This window comes from Salvelinus sp. IW2-2015, unplaced genomic scaffold (assembly GCF_002910315.2).
Source record: "Salvelinus sp. IW2-2015 unplaced genomic scaffold, ASM291031v2 Un_scaffold3008, whole genome shotgun sequence".
NCBI classification, from domain to species: domain Eukaryota; kingdom Metazoa; phylum Chordata; class Actinopteri; order Salmoniformes; family Salmonidae; genus Salvelinus; species Salvelinus sp. IW2-2015.
Window position 1 is genome coordinate 113,358 of NW_019944300.1, and position 13,527 is coordinate 126,884.

The 13,527-nt window shown below is 45.8% G+C and overlaps 1 protein-coding gene across 1 annotated transcript in view; it reads right to left on the reverse strand.

The window, feature by feature from the left end:
- The window catches only part of LOC112075159 (protein mono-ADP-ribosyltransferase PARP12), a 25,418-nt gene extending 12,389 nt beyond the window's left edge, over positions 1 to 13,029 (reverse strand). The window contains exons 1-3 of the mRNA XM_024142191.2: positions 12,443 to 13,029; positions 11,842 to 11,977; positions 677 to 980 (exon numbers count right to left, since the gene is read on the reverse strand). Coding sequence (XP_023997959.2) covers positions 677 to 980; positions 11,842 to 11,977; positions 12,443 to 12,717 — 715 coding nt within the window. The 5' untranslated portion in view covers positions 12,718 to 13,029. The remainder of the gene's footprint in view (positions 1 to 676; positions 981 to 11,841; positions 11,978 to 12,442) is intronic.
- Positions 13,030 to 13,527: the final 498 nt, after the last annotated feature.

Below are 13,527 nucleotides of genomic sequence, written 5' to 3' on the forward strand. Positions count from 1 at the left end.
TTTTTTCTGAGGTCTTGGCTGATTTCTTTTGATTTTCCCATGATGTCAAGCAAAGAGGCACTGAGTTTGAAGGTAGGCCTTGAAATACATCCACAGATACACCGCCAATTGACTCAAATTATGTCAATTAGCCTATTAGAAGCTTCTAAAGCCATGACATCATTTTCTGGAATTTTCCAAGCTGTTTAAAGGCACAGTCAACTTAGTGTATGTAAACTTCTGACCCACTGGAATTGTGATGCAGTGAATTATAAGTGAAATAATCTGTCTGTAAACAATTGTTGGAAAATTGAATTGTGTCGTGCACAAAGTAGATGTCCTAACTGACTTGRCAAAACTATAGTTTGTTTACAAGAAATTGTGGAGTGGCTGAAAACGAGTTTTAATGACTCCAACCTAAGTGTATGTAAACTTCCGACTTCAACTGTACTTTACTCGCATAAAAAGGTTTAATGGAAACCTAGTTATTGAAAAGCATTTCAGAGAATTGGAATTTCATTGTACTTATTTAATTGACTGGTCTGGAATTTAAATAGAATTGACCCCAACCCTGGCTGGCAAGCAAGTCCATAGAGAAATACTTCCAAGTAAGGGTTTGCAGACAACTATAGTGACTGTTCTGAAACATTATTCCCCACTGAACACAACCCTGATGTTTGTTCCTGCAGCCATCTACCTATATTTCTCTGAGGACAGCTCTGGGGCCTGTTGATAGAAGCAGCACCGCTGGCACCTTCACTTTTCATGGCCTGGATGTTCCGGTAGGTGGACAACATGGACGCCATTAGATCGTTTGGCACTCCCCTCTGCTGCAGAGTCCTTTGTGGGTGGGGTTCGAAGAAGTCATGACACCTGTTGCAGTCGGCTCCCGAGGAACAGGTTCCTCTGATGTACCTGTCACACACGTGAAGTCTCCTGCACCCCTCCTGATCAGGGCAGTTGCCATATGGCCCGGTGCCTTTGTTATAAGAGTTGCACACCTGAAAGAGTGAGTGACAAGGCTTTTAAAATACTTGTTTACCATACTCTATATGCAAGAAAGCATGAGATGAACACACAGAGCTACTGGGTAAACCCATTTAAATTCAATCACTTTTTGACAGAACCCCTATTGATTTGAACAGAACTTTCCATACATATTTACCCATTGTAGAAGTGCTACAGTTTTTGGACCTTAATGCCAAAACATTCAAGAGATTAAAAACAAAAAATTATGTTTTAAGTGAGAATAAAACAGCCTAATTCATACTCTTAGAAGAGGTGCTTCCACAATAATGTGGTTTGTACCACATACAAGGTAAAGCATTGGATTCTTCACCCACCACAGTAAGACATTATACCATTACGCTACCTTTTCATGCTTTAAAAAAAATGTAATTAAAACAAGCTTTGCTTTTATACTTAAAAGACGATCAGGCTTGATTGAACTGTTTTGTCTTGTAGTAATGTGGTGCATCCCTGTATTTTCTTAAACCTTTATTTTAGCAATACATGTCATTGAAAAAATAACATCCTTTTTTGGTCAGTATGTGCCCAACAGGTCTGCATACCTCATTTCTGTAACTGTAATATTGACAAATATTGACAAACCACTTGTGTTTCAAATAGGGTCCTGTTTTATCAATTGCTGTGCTGATCAATGGACAGTTCATTACCGATGTCAAAATTCGATGTAGCTTAAAGTTGTTTGTACTTGTATTTATTTTTGCAATAAAGATGGTTATGCAACAATAATACACTGTACAGTCCATTATCCCCCTGAAGAGTATGAATTCGGCTGTTTGAGAAGGTTTGAATCCTAAGCAACCTGCCTACACAGTTTGAAGTACAATAGACCAACATAGCTACTGTAGTAGGTCAAAGCTGTGTGCTGGAAAACCTTGGTAGAGCATGGGTGGAATAGGCATTGTGTTACGTCCGTCGTTGGAATGAGACCAAAGTGCAGTGTGGTAAGCGTTCTTTTATTGATGACACCAAAAAATATATATAATAATACAAAAACGAACGTAAAGTTCTGTAGCGCTGGAAAGCAACAGTACAAAAACAAGATCCCACAATCTAAGGTGGGAAAAAAGGGCTGCCTAAGTATGCTCCCGAATCAGAGACAACGATAAACAGCTGCCTCTGATTGGGAACCGTACTAGGCCAACAAAGAAATAGAAACATCGATTTGCCCACCCAAGTCACACCCTGACCTAACCAAATAGAGAATAGGGCGTGACAGTAACCCCCCCCCAAAGGTGCGGACTCCGGACGCAAACATGAACCTATAGGGGAGGGTCCGGGTGGGCATCTCATCTCGGTGGAGGCTCCAGTGCGGGACGCAGACCCTGCTCCGCTTGAGGCTCCCCCCACTTTGGTGGCGCCTCTGGTGCGGGGATCGTTGCCGGGGACTCCGGACTGTAGATCGTCGTCGCGGACTCCGGACCGTAGATCGTCGTCGCGGACTCCGGACTGGGAACCGTCTCTGGAAGCTCCAGACTGGGGACCGTCGCTGGAGGCTCCGGACTGGGAACCCTCGCAGGCGGCTCCGGACTGGGAACCCCCGCTGAAGGCTCTAGGCTGCAGACTGTCGCTGAAGGCTCTGGACTGCAGACCATCCCTGGAGGCTTCGTGCCATGGATCATCACTGCAGGCTTCGTGCCATGGATCATCACTGCAGGCTTCGTGCCATGGATCATCACTGCAGGCTCCGGACGATGGATCATCACTGGAGGCTTGTGCCAATGGATCATCATTTCTGGAGGCTTCGGCCCATGGATCATCACTGGCAGGCTTCGTGCCCATGGACCATCACTGGCGGCTTCGTGCCATGGATCATCACTGCAGGCTTCGTGCCATGGATCATCACTGCAGGCTCCGGACGATGGATCATCACTGGAGGCTTCGGTCCATGGATCATCACTGGAGGCTTCGGCCCATGGATCATCACTGGAGGCTTCGTGCATGGACCATCACTGGAGGCTTCGTGCCATGGATCATCACTGAGGCTTCGGGCCATGGATCATCACTGGAGGCTTCGGCCATGGATCATCACTGGAGGCTTCGGGCCATGGATCACCACTGGAGGGCTTCGGGCCATGGATCATCACTGGAGGCCTGGTTGTGTAGAGCTGGCACAGGACACATCGGGCTGGAGAGACGCACTGGAGGCCTGGTGCGTGGAGCTGGCACAGGGCTTACCACCGGGTGGCGGAAATTGCACTGGAGGCCTGGTGCGTAGAGCTGGCACAGGGCTTACCAGGCTGGGCAGACGCACAGGAGACCGGGTGCGTGGAGCTGGCACAGGATATACTGGGCCGTGGAGACGCACCGGAGGTCTGGAGCACAGAGCTGGCACAACCCGTCCTGGCTGGATGCTCAACCTAGCCCGACAACTGCGGGGCGCTGGCACAGGATGCACTGGGCTGTGAAGGCGCACCGGAGATACAGTGCGCAGAGCCGGCGCAGAATATCCTGGGCCGAGGAGAAGCACTGGAGGTCTGGAGCGTAGAGCTGGCACAACGCGTCCTGGCTGGATGCTCACCCTAGCCCTAGCGCAGGATATCCTGGGCCGAAGAGACACACCGTTGACCAGGAGCGCTGAGCCGGCACAATCCATCCTGGCTTAATGCCCACTCTAGCATGGCAAATGCGGGGAGCTGGCACAGAGCGCACCGGGCTGTGGATGCGTACCGGAGACACAGTACGTGTAACCGCAAAGCATGGTGCCTGAAGGGTCACACGCTCCTCAAAGTGACTGTCTTGCTCCAGACTCCAAGTTCTCCGAACTCTTTCATCCCTCTCCACTGCGAATCACTCCTCGCTCAAACGGTCCAAGAATTCCTCCTCGGTCTCGGAGTCACCCCTCAGCACCGACACCCACGTCATCTGCCACCCCAATATTTTTMMGGGGGGCTGCCTCTCGGGTTTCCGTCGTGTCTTCTCCTCCTGACCACGCTGCTTGGTCCGTTTGTGGTGGGATCTTCTGTTATGTCCGTCGTTGGAATGAGACCAAGGTGCAGTGTGGTAGGCGTACATCTTTATTTTATTGATGACACCCCAAAAAAAATTAAATATAAAAACGAACGTAAAGTTCTGTAGCGCTGGAAAGCAACAGTACAAAAACAAGATCCCACAATCTAAGGTTGGCAAAAAGGGCTGCCTAAGTATGCTCCCCAATCAGAGACAACGATAAACAGCTGCCTCTGATTGGGAACCGTACTAGGCCAACAAAGAAATAGAAACATAGATTTGCCCACCCAAGTCACACACTGACCTAACCAAATAGAGAATAAACAAGGCTCTCTAAGGTCAGGGCGTGACACATTGTGGTGCTCYTGTGAATTTCATTTCTTTTRCGGCTTCAGACCAATGCCTATTCTCACTTAAAACATAGTTTTTTGTTTTTAATTTCCATGGTTTTTCACCAGAAAGTGATTATTCAACATTATTATACAGCTTAACACATGCTCTCCCTGTGAACCCTCACAATGTTGTGCATTTTATTTATTAATAAGATCCCAGCTCATAATCCTACTGATCATTGCTCAAAGCAAATTGGTGAGAGCAAGGAAACAAAGACTGAAGCAAATATTTACTATGCGATTACAAAATGTGGCTAGATGACTACAGGAGCGCAAAAAATGGATGAGCTGTTCTTAATGGAAGGGTTCTGAAATATTCTCTCTCACCAAGGCGAGGTGTGACTGTGAATGTATCATAGTCATCCACATCGGTGGACGCGACGTGGGACACACAAAGGAGACAGCCCTGGTGCGTCAGATGTGAGCTGATTTGGAGGTAGTCATCTGAATATCTGACAACGGTGACCTACTCTGACATCCCACAGTAGASGAGTTGGATGTTTCAGTGGGATGGGGAACATCAACAAGCGCATAGAGATGGCACAGTGCTCCGTCAACCAGCTGGTGTTTGCATTTCTCTGTGACAGGCGTATGCCCACAATCTGCCACTCTGCCATAAAGTACTGTATCCCTGGGAGTACCTTAGGGATGGCGTGCATCTCACTGATCAGGGCAACGACCTCTTCTTTGAGCGTCTGAGAGTTGGGGTCGTATCCACAAAGCATCTCAGGGTAGACAATTGTCCATAAATGTGGCGCATAGAGACAATAAAAAAGCTATGCAAGAAGCATCTTTAGTCGTAAGAATCACACCTAGACGACAGATGTTTAGGACACGTCATGAGCTGTCCTAACCAGATAAGAGTTACCAGCAGGTGTCTTGATATAGAAAAAGGCAGTGAGTCAGTGGATCCGGCACCATAGACAGGCAATTGCTTTGGAGTTGAAAGACTGTGTTGATATTTCTATATGATCAACCCATAAATAATCTAGACCTACATGCAACAGTACCTCTTGCGCTTTTGACAATGATTTTACATGAGGCCTAATTCACATGATATATGCCTACCACTAGGCTAATAAATAATCAAATTTTTCTTTCGATTATTTCATTAACCTACATGTTATTTCAAGCAGAATATCACATTGTTAATAAAGATACCTAAAAATTGGTCATGCCTATAAGTGGGCAATTGAAGGCATTGTGTTCGGTAAAAATTATAGACCTTTCAAATGTTTATGCAACAATATCGGCAAGTAATGACTGTGCCAAAGCGATTTAGAGTTGTTTAACGGGAGTGCAGAGTATGTGGCTATAACGGTAATACTATACAAATTCAGTTTTTAAACCATTATACTGTATGAATCAGTGCAAAATGCCTTTCACATTATTCAAAATATCGAAATTGGTAAAAAAATGAATGATGCATGCCAACATATTAGGCAGGAATTAGAGTGAAAATGTCAGGTGAAAATTGTATCAAACGTTTTACCATTGCAACATTTGCTGTACAGTCATATTGGCCATGGTTGTCTGAAGCGTGCTATAAATTTCATGGCCTCATCGCCATTGGCTTTTCCCATAGCTGCAGGAAATATCATAATAAATAAAAAATCATAATAATAAAAAATAAACAAGCGATTTTTATCAATTGCAATCTGAGCCAGGTGTGCATGATTTGAAAGCTTGTTCTATTGCCAACAAGACTAGCTAAGTTATAAAATATGATATTACAGTGTCAGGCTTTCACAATGCAGTTCAGGAAACCGATTGTAATTTTGGTGCACATAGAAAAGGATTCATGAATACATTCACGTGCCTGTGCAGCAGCATTTTTTTTCCACAGTAGACAAACATAGGCTTATTCTGTTCAGGGTATGATGCCATGTCATATTGTAACTGTACAAACAGTGATCATAAACGTAGACACTGTATATGATATGAGTTTTATGATAAGAAAATGTGAAGTGCACATTTGGACAGGTGTTTGGCTTGCTTGTATGACATCAAAGCAGCATTTATTATAATCCTCAACGTCTCATATTTCAAGATATTGTACATTGAGTCCTCTTATTTAACAGCATTTCTCTCACTCAGTCAACAAAACATTTACAAAAGTTGCCCAATTAGCGGGGAGAGTGCACAATTGTTTCTAGTTTCACTTTGTATTAAAAAGATGTGGAACTCAATCCACGCTGCGCCTTGGTCCGCTCATTTTGAAGAACGTGACAGAATATCCCACCAAACAAGTACCAAGCAGCGTGCAACGATGGGAAAAGTAAGTTGGACCTGGGAGGAGATCATGGGATGACACGAGACCCTTCCTTGGCAGGAAGGACAGCGACGACGCTGGGGACCACGGCCACAGAAAGCTGAAGATTTTTTGGGGGGCGGGCACATGGAGCTGGCGGCTGAGCAGAGGGAAGAGCCAGAGAGCGTCAGGGAGACGATAGAGACGGTCGACCCAAGGAAAGTGACAGAGCCTTTTTGGGAGTCGGGGGAGGAATTTGATGAAAGGTTCCGGAGAGAGGTGGTAGCGATGAGAATGCTGCAGCACAGGCGTGCTGAAGAACGTGACATCTGCACCGGTTTCACGCATCAGACCTCCAGTGCGTCTCCCCAGTCCGGTACATCCTGTGCCAGCTCTCCGCACTCGCCCTGAGGTGCATGTCACCAGTCCGGTGCCACCTGTGCCGGCTCCACGCACCAGGCCTTCAGTGCGCCTCGCCAGTCCGGTACATCCTGTGCCAGCTCCCCGCACTCNTGTCACCAGTCCGGTGCCACCTGTGCCGGCTCCACGCACCAGGCCTTCAGTGCGCCTCGCCAGTCCGGTACATCCTGTGCCAGCTCCCCGCACTCTCCCTGAAGTGCGTGTCACCAGTCCGGTACCACCTGTGCTGGCTCCTCGCACCAGGCCTCCAGTGCGTCTCCCCAGTCCGGTACGTCCTGTGCCAGCTCCCCGCACTCTCCCTGAAGTGCGTGTCACCAGTCCGGTGCCACCTGTGCCGGCTCCACGCACCAGGCCTCCAGTGCGCCTCCCCAGTCCCGCTCCATGGCAGGAGCCTTCCTCTGCGCCGGTACCCAGTCAAGGCACGGCATCCAGTCCAGCTCCAAGGCCGGAGCCTTCCTCTGCGCCGGTGCCCAGTTCGGGCACGGCGTCCAGCTCCATGGCCGGAGCCTTCTTCTGCGCCGGTTCTCAGTCCAGGCACGGCGTCCAGTCCCGCTCCATGGCAGGAGCCTTCCTCTGCGCCGATGTCCAGTCCAGGCACGGCGTCCAGTCCCGGCTCCATGGCAGGAGCCTTGCTCTGCGCAATGTCCAGTCCAGGCACAGCGTCCAGTCCCCCTCCAAGGCCGGAGCCCCTCTGCCCGGTGCCCAGTCCAGGCACGGCGGCCAACTCAGCTCCATGGCCGGAGCCTTCCTCCGGCGCCGGTGCCAGTCCAGGCACGGCGTCCAGTCTACTCCATGGTCGGAGTCTTCTTCTGCGCCGGTGCCCAGTCCAGGCACAGCGTCCAGTCCCGCTCCAAGGCCGGAGCCTTCTTCTGCGCCGGTGCCCAGTCCAGGCACGGCGTCAAGTCCAGCTCCATGGCAGGAGCCTTCCTCTGCGCCGGTGCCCAGTCCGGGTGCGGCGTCCAACCCAGCTCCATGGCCGGGGCCCTCCTCTGCTCCGATGTCCGGGCACGGCGTTCTACCTGGCTCCATGGCCGGACCCGTGGTCTGGCCGGGGCAAAGACCCGCACTGGCGCCGCCACCGACACTAGTCCCCCCCCCCCCCCCCCACCCTCCCTATTTGGTTTCAGGTTTTACGTCCGGAGTCCACACCTTTGGGGGGGGGGGTACTGTCACGCCCTCGCGTTCTCTATGGTGTTTAGGTCAGGGCGTGACTGGGGGGTTATCTAGTTTTTAGATTTCTAGGTTGGTGGTTTGTGTGGTTCCCAATTAGAGGCAGCTGGTAATTGTTGCCTCTAATTGGGGATCATATTTAGGTAGGCTTTTTCCCCACCTGCATTTGTGGGATATTGTTAGTGTGTTTGGGCACTACAATTTCACGTTCTTTGTAAGTTTTGTTTCTAGTTCACTTTGTATAAAAAGATGTGGAACTCAATGCACGCTGCGCCTTGGTCCGCTCATTTGAAGAAGGTGACATCTTTGTGGTAGAAATTAGAAGTTAAAATTTCACTTCAATTTACATTTCAATGGTGTACTAGCTAAATTGTTCTGAAGTAGCAATGTGCGAGTTGAATTATAACCTGCAGTCCCCGTAGTTATATCCGCGGGGCGGGCAGGTATAAGGTCATTAAATATTGTGTGGCTGAATGGCGGGTGTGTGGCAGGTGGGTTGAATAAGAGAAAACAATACCATAAAAATCCATACAGTGCATTCGGAAAGTATTCAGACCGCTTGACTTTTTCCACATTTTGTTGCATTACAGCCTTATTCTCCCCCCCCCCCCCCTCATCAACCTACACACAATAACCCATAATGCCAAGCAAAAACAGGTTGAGAAATTTTTCCTAATTTATGAAAAATAAAAAACTGAAATATCACATTTACATAAGTATTCAGACCCTTTACTTCTTCCATTGAATAATAATGGAAGCCACTGTGTTCTTGGAGACCTTCAATGCTTCAGACATTTTTTGGTATCCTTCCCCAGATCTGTGCCTTCACAAAATCCTGTCTCGGAGCTCTATGGACAATTCCTTCGACCTCATGGCTTGGTTTTTGCTCTGACATGCACTCTCAACTATGGGACCTTATATAGACAGGCGTGTGCCTTTCCAAATCATGTCCAATCAATTGAATTTACCACAGGTGGACTCTAATGAAGTTGTAGAAACATCTCAAGGATGATTAATGGAAACAGGATGCACCTGAGCTCAATTTCGAGTCTCAAAGCAAAGGGTCTGAACACTTATGTAAATAAGGTATCTGTTTTTTACATTTTTAATACATTTGCAAAAAACTAAAAAAATACTGTTTTCGCTTTGTCAGTATAGGGTATTGTGTGTGGATTGATGAGGGGGGAAAAAAAGATTTGACACCGATCCTTCAGGATCGGTGTCCCGTCCGCGGGACGGTTGAGCTAACGTAGGCTAATGCGATTAGCATGAGGTTGTAAGAAACAAAATAAATTCCCAGGACATAGACATATCTGATATGGGCAGAAAGCTTAAATTCTTGTTAATCTAACTGCACTGTCCAATTTACAGTAGCTTTTAGAGTGAAAGAATAACATGCAATTGTTTGAGGAGAGTGCACAATTATGAAATTGAAAATGTATGAATAAACCAATTCGGAACATTTGGGCAGTCTTGATACAACATTTTGAATAGATATGCAATAGTTCATTGGATCYCTCTAAAACTTTGCACATACAGTGCTAAATTGRGCCTGGGCTAGAATAATTCATTATGCCCTTTCTCTTGCATTTCAAAGATGATGGTACAAAAAAATACAAAACAAACGGTTGTTTTTTTTCTTTGTATTATCTTTTACCAGATCTAATGTGTTATAGTCTCCTWCATTCCTGTCACATTTCCACAAACTTCAAAGTGTTTCCATTCAAATGGTATCAACAATATGCATATCCTTGCTTCAGGGCCTGAGCTACAGGCAGTTAGATTTGGGTATGTCATTTTAGGCGAAAATTGAAAAAAAGGTGCGGATCCTTAGAATAAGGCTGTAACGTAACAAAATGTGGAAAGAGGGAATGGGTCTGAATACTTTCTGAATGTACTGTAAATGTATAATTCCTGGAGCAAAGTACAGAGAGATCCTTGATGATAACCTGCTCAGGACCTCAGACAGGAGCAAAGGTTCACCTTCCAACAGGACAACAACCCTAAGCACACAGCCAAGACAACGCTGGAGTGGCTTCAGGACAAGTCTCTGAATATCTTTGAGTGGCCCAGCCAGAGCCCGGACTTGAACCCYATCGAACATCTCTGGAGTGACCTGAAAATAGCTGTGCAGCAACGCTCCCCATCCAACCTGACAGAACATGAGAGGATCTGCAGAGAAGAATGGGAGAAACACCCCAAATACAGGTGGGCCAAGCTTGTAGCGTCATACAACGTATTGAGTAAAGGGTCTGAACACTTATGTAAATGTCATATTTCCGTTTCTTTTTATTTGCAACATTTTCTAAAAACCTGTTTTTTGCTTTGTCATAATGGGGTATTTAAAAATATATATATTTTAGAATAAGGCTGTAATGTAGCAAAATGTGGAAAAAGTCAAGGGGTCTGAATACTTTCCGTATGCACTGTAGGGTGTAAACATGTTTTGATTCAAATCCTAGGCCTATTATATTGAATGTAGGCTACCCGTTCTGCGTGTGTTCATGTGTGTAAAATTGTCTCGGTTGACAGGGTAGCCTACCGGCAGTGCTGTAGGCCTACTGGAGGGTAAAAGCAAGTAAATTCCATTTACCCACCTTTTTCAGAAAAATGCATTGAAAGTATAGGGAGCGTTCCTTTTTTCACCGTGACCGGCAATCAGAGTTTACCCATCTTRTTTTTTTTTTTACCACAACATCTCTGGCTACCGGTAGGCCTATTAGAAGTTCATGGTAATACACATTGTAGCCTAGTCTGGTAAAGTTGACCATGTGTGTTAGGGTGACCATCCCAGTTTTCCCAGGACAGTTTCAGCCCCATGTCAGGTGTTCTGACTTTTCAGGCTACAAAAAAGGTACATTTGTCAGTTAATGGAGGCTAATGAATGGTAATCCCTGAATGTCATTAGGTGCACTTTTTGGTGTTTTGTAACAGATGTCTATTTCCATTCATCAAATGGAAAGTATACATGAAGTATGGATGACGGTTATTTTGGAGTGGATGAACATGCACAGGTTCAAGTCCAAAAGATCACTATCTGACCACTTCTTCCATGGGCAAACATATGGAAAGTTTTATTTACATAAAATGGGATGCTGTCAAAAAGTGATTGAATTCAAATGGATTTTAATATGTTCAGAAAGCACCTCTTCATCAGTCACACAGACACACATGGCAGGTTCTATCCTTTTGGGGCCTCTAAGAGAGATTTGGTTGCCCCCTCACCTCACACATTTTGCCATGACTTATGCCATGTTAATGATATCTGAGTGAAAGTAACTAACAAAATCAATGGGGGCCCTCTGGAGGTCAGTGGCCCTGGGCATGTGCCCTGCATGCCTGGTCAGTATTGGCCATGATTACTACAAGTTTAGATAGCTGGATAGACTAATTTACCAATCTCAAAATGGTTAGCTGACATGACTAATTGAGTAACTGTCAGTGACTGACCTAATAAGAGAAGAATTGCTGATACACAAWRWWWTTTTGAAATTGCACCTTGTGTATTACACTATTCTAACTCTCAACAATAAATTGAGACCCGATAGATTCCCCCACCCCATTGCTTATGCCTGGATCTGGCCCTGCACACACACAGACACACACATTCCACTGATCCACATCAGCAGTTAGAGGTAAACGGTTGGCTCTTACCGGTGGAAGGAGGGAATTGTCATTCTGTAATAATAGCTGCCGGAGTTCCTGTCTACTCAGCGTCTCAAGTTTATACTCTCTTAAAACTCTGGAGTTGTGTTCAGAGTGCAGGTCATGGCCAAAGCGGCATGTCCGTCTGAGAGTCAAAGTATCAATAAACAGGTCAATAAACATGCAAGGCACAATTCAGTTTGCTGAATTAATTCAACATCTAAACCCCATTGAATTTTTCAACACTGTTGCAGTTTCAAGTTTTGGCCTGAAATACCTCAAATGTAATAATAGTAATAACCAGTTGCAATGACACATTTAATGTGTAGGCACACAGTCTAACTTTGGTCGAGTTCGTTTTGCATGGCCTGGTGCCCTGGATGAGTTTAACCAGGCCATGCAAAACAAACTGTCCTACTTTAAGACTTCTCTGGTCCTATCGTTGCGTTTAGACAGGCAGCCCAATTCTGATCTTTTTTCAATAATTGGTCCTCTGTCCAATCACATCAGCAATAAAAAGATCAGATTAAGGAAACAAGTTCCGAATTTGATTGCCTGTCTAAACGCAACCTATTTAGCCCATATCGTATAAAACATATTTTATGCTTACCTTCCCCTACTATTCGTGCAGTCCCCAAATAGATACAATTTACATAGGTGTAAATCATTGCAGCCATCACATTGCTGAGCCTTGCAGCGTCTAACTTTCGTTTTTGCAATAATGCGTTCATTTCCTTTGGACACTGCTATAGAACATAAATCGTTTTCAACAAGTTTATCAAGAGCGCAGAACATATCTGCCCCACACCCAATATCTGCCAGATCTGCATAGTCCAATGTTCCCTGATGATTGCAAATTACTTTTAATAACAATTGCTGAGCCATCTCGCAATGACTAACGCGACTGTTTTTCCTGGTTTAGGACAGTGGACCACAGGATACCGCTACATCAAAGACAATACAGTATGAAGATAGGCTAAAACTGCTCCTCCAATAGAAATCCCCGATCACACTCGGCGATGTCATGACGACGTTGGCTAGCAAAGCGCATATGCGTAGAAATACGTCGTTGCGTCTCACGCCAAACCGCGCATGTGCGGCCAGTCAAATCAAAGGCATTCCTTCGATATAAAGTACTTTTGACGAAAATGAAAAGGTGTCAGTTTGTCAATTTCACGAGGTTGGAGTAAAAACATGTTAAAATACTTAAGACATTGTATCGAATCTAGGTTGTTTCTTTAGATTTCGAGAAAATGAACAACTCATTGACTTCTCAAATCCCAAACCCCGGCGTGTTCTGTTTGGTCTGTTTCGCCAGCGTTCCCGGAAGTCTGTCAATGTTGATGTGGCTACACTCTTCCTCATCAGCTGTGATGAAAGAAAAACGACATTTAGGGCAAAAGGCCAAAGCAACGACAGTAAATACAGTATCACAGAGTTTCTAAATGGAGAGTGTGTAATTCACACACACACACACTTTATTGTTTAAAGGGGATTAGCCATATATGGATAATGAATATATGAAACACATGGAAACATGATATATATGGATGTTTTGGCCTATATCTCAGTTGGCCTTAAAATCAACCCGGAAGTTGCGGTTACTCCGCCTAGTGGCCTTCAATAGCAAAACCGGGCAATTGTGGTTCTCCACAACCAATGGGGGAATCAGGCTTCATGCGACCCGGACTAAAG